The following is a 2500-nucleotide window of genomic DNA, read 5'->3' on the forward strand; positions in this document are numbered from 1 at the left end:
ACAATGCACACAATAAAATCAAAGATTATACATTTCATGTACTGTCACCATTCCTATATTCCATAGAAGGAAAAATTATGTTTGATGACATTTCCTCTTTTACAAATGTGTGACATTTTCAGAGCCAGATTTATGCTTCTTTTACTAAAATCTGAAATAAAGGTGGCAATTAATTAATATAATGCTAAATCAAAATCAACCACATTTTTTGCAAGTGAGTACACACTCATCAACACTCAGACACTGAGAGAGACTGTAACTTATATAAACATATTTTCTGTTGTATACTGTCAAAGACTATTGAATATATTCTAATTAGATTGTTTTTCATATTGTCACAGTTTATATGAGAAATGGATTGTAATCTTAATGCCTTATGCATCAGACATTTTTTCAGTGCATTATCAAATCTTTCATTGTTTCAGTGTTCAGAATCACTATGTATATAGAGTTATTTGCATGTGTGTGTGTGTGTGTGTGTGTGTGTGTGTGTGTGTGTGTGTGTGTGTGTGTGTGTGTGTGTGTGTGTGTGTGTGTGTGTGTGTGTGTGTGTGTGTGCGCTGTGTGTGTGTGTGTGTGTGTGTGCATGCCTGTGTGTGTGTGTGTGTGCATGCCTGTGTGTGTGTGTGTGTGTGTGTGTGTGCGCGCGTGTGCGTGCCTCTGTGTGTGTGTGTGCCTGTGTGCGTGCCTGTGTGCATGTGCATTTAGCAATTTAAAGAATAAAACTGTCCTGCAATTATTATCAAAACCTTGAATCAGTCCACATTAAAAATAATAATGTTGATTTGAAAGAAACAGTTAATAACTTTATAAACTTGGTAATTTTACTGTGTGCATACAGAAGAACCACAAATATACATAATAGAAAAAGAATAATAAAATTATGAATTTCTACATATCATTTTTAACATCGTCTGATGAGTAATCTTGTTGAATTCAAAACATTATAATTCATTATTTTCTTATTGTGGCTGTATTTTCAAATATGTATATATTTTTTATATGCAAACAAGTCTTAAATGTAGCTATCAGATGTCCTTCTTCTTCTTTCTTCTATCTTAGCTCTTCCCTTCCCTAATTCTGTTCAATGGTAGTCATCTGAATAAAGAATACTAATAAAATTTCTTTACAACAGTAATCTTCTGAATAAACTATTGCAGTTACACAAATAATCCTGATTCTATATATTTAATAATGTTCTATTGCAGTAAAGTGCACTTTCATTACAATAATCTGAATTAGAGAAAGTATTCATGCAATGGAACAAAAATACCTATCTGAATATAAGAAATAAAATTTTTGTATTCTGCACAAAACACTTTACTGAAGCATAATGCATCAAGTAAATTTCTTATATAACTAATGGATTACTGTCACCAAGATTCTATCATTCTATCAATTTCCCTATATGATATGATTATTCTTATTCCTGGTAGAACCATGGCTGTTCCAATACCATATGGATTATCAAGCTACTCCATTGCTTGCAGAAGGCATTACAACTGGCACAATCATGTAATGTACTGACCCTGAGTTTAATGGTAAACACTGGCCAAAATCATGCACATCAGGGCTGGGTGGAGGAGAATTGACTGGTGAACCAGGCAGTGACCCTCCCGGGGATCGGGGTTGAAATATTGGCCTGGCTGATAACATTCGTCCACCAGGAACTTGCCAAGCAGCCCGCTTTGGTGAGCTCTCTTGACCATTAATGGTACGCTTTGAAGATTTGGTTGCTCTTAATGCAGGGCAGGCAGGTAATCCACACTGTGAGTCAACACATGATGAAACATGTAAGCGAAGAAGTACTGAATAGAGTCTTAGAACCATACAAGAATGCCTGGCAGCAACAACATGGCGACGCACACGGCGAAACATCATGCACAAATGTGAACATGACTCTTCCTTGCAAGATGCACTATGGGCAAAATCTTTCAATAAAATATCTTTCCTGCCTTGACTGTTGATCCACTTCAAGACTTGTGACAATCTTTTGGCAGCTGCTTCACATCCTTCTTTACTGTTATCTTTAGCCATCTGTGACTGTTCCAAGTGGATGTTAGATTTTTCAGATGTTGTCACTTCTTGCTCTTGTATTTTCTTTTCTCTTGACTGAATGATCTGAATGCTCTCCATCTGACATGTTTCTTCTTCATTCACTTCTTTTTGCTTTCCTTTACTAATGATAATCTGCTGAACCGCTGACTTCTGAGAGAGGTTTAAAGGTTCCAGAGAGGCCAAATCCACTAAATTTTGTGCATTACTATTTGTAAGAATCTTGTCTTCTAGTTGGTGGAGACTATCTTCACTGATTGTATCCTGAGACAAATCTTTGCCTCCAATTTTCCATGCAAGCTTACGGTAATGAATCTTTTGGTTACCACGAGGACCCAAACGACACTTTTCAGCATCCTGAAATAAGCCACGAATCAGGCGAGCCAATACAGGAGTAGATAGTGGCTCCTGACCAGATTGTTCACAGTGATCTTTATAGGCATCT

The 2500-nt window shown here is 36.5% G+C and overlaps 1 protein-coding gene across 2 annotated transcripts in view; it reads right to left on the minus strand.

Moving 5' to 3' along the window:
• Positions 1-802: 802 nt before the first annotated feature.
• LOC119580983 overlaps positions 803-2500 on the minus strand; it is a 63289-nt gene continuing 61591 nt past the window's right edge. For both annotated transcript variants that reach the window (XM_037929234.1, XM_037929235.1), the window contains exon 3: positions 803-2500. This exon is cut by the window's right edge and continues 353 nt beyond it. In XM_037929234.1, the coding sequence (XP_037785162.1) occupies positions 1468-2500 (1033 nt within the window). In that variant the 3' untranslated portion in view covers positions 803-1467.

The sequence above is a fragment of the Penaeus monodon genome, chromosome 14 (assembly GCF_015228065.2).
Source record: "Penaeus monodon isolate SGIC_2016 chromosome 14, NSTDA_Pmon_1, whole genome shotgun sequence".
Lineage (NCBI taxonomy): Eukaryota > Metazoa > Arthropoda > Malacostraca > Decapoda > Penaeidae > Penaeus > Penaeus monodon.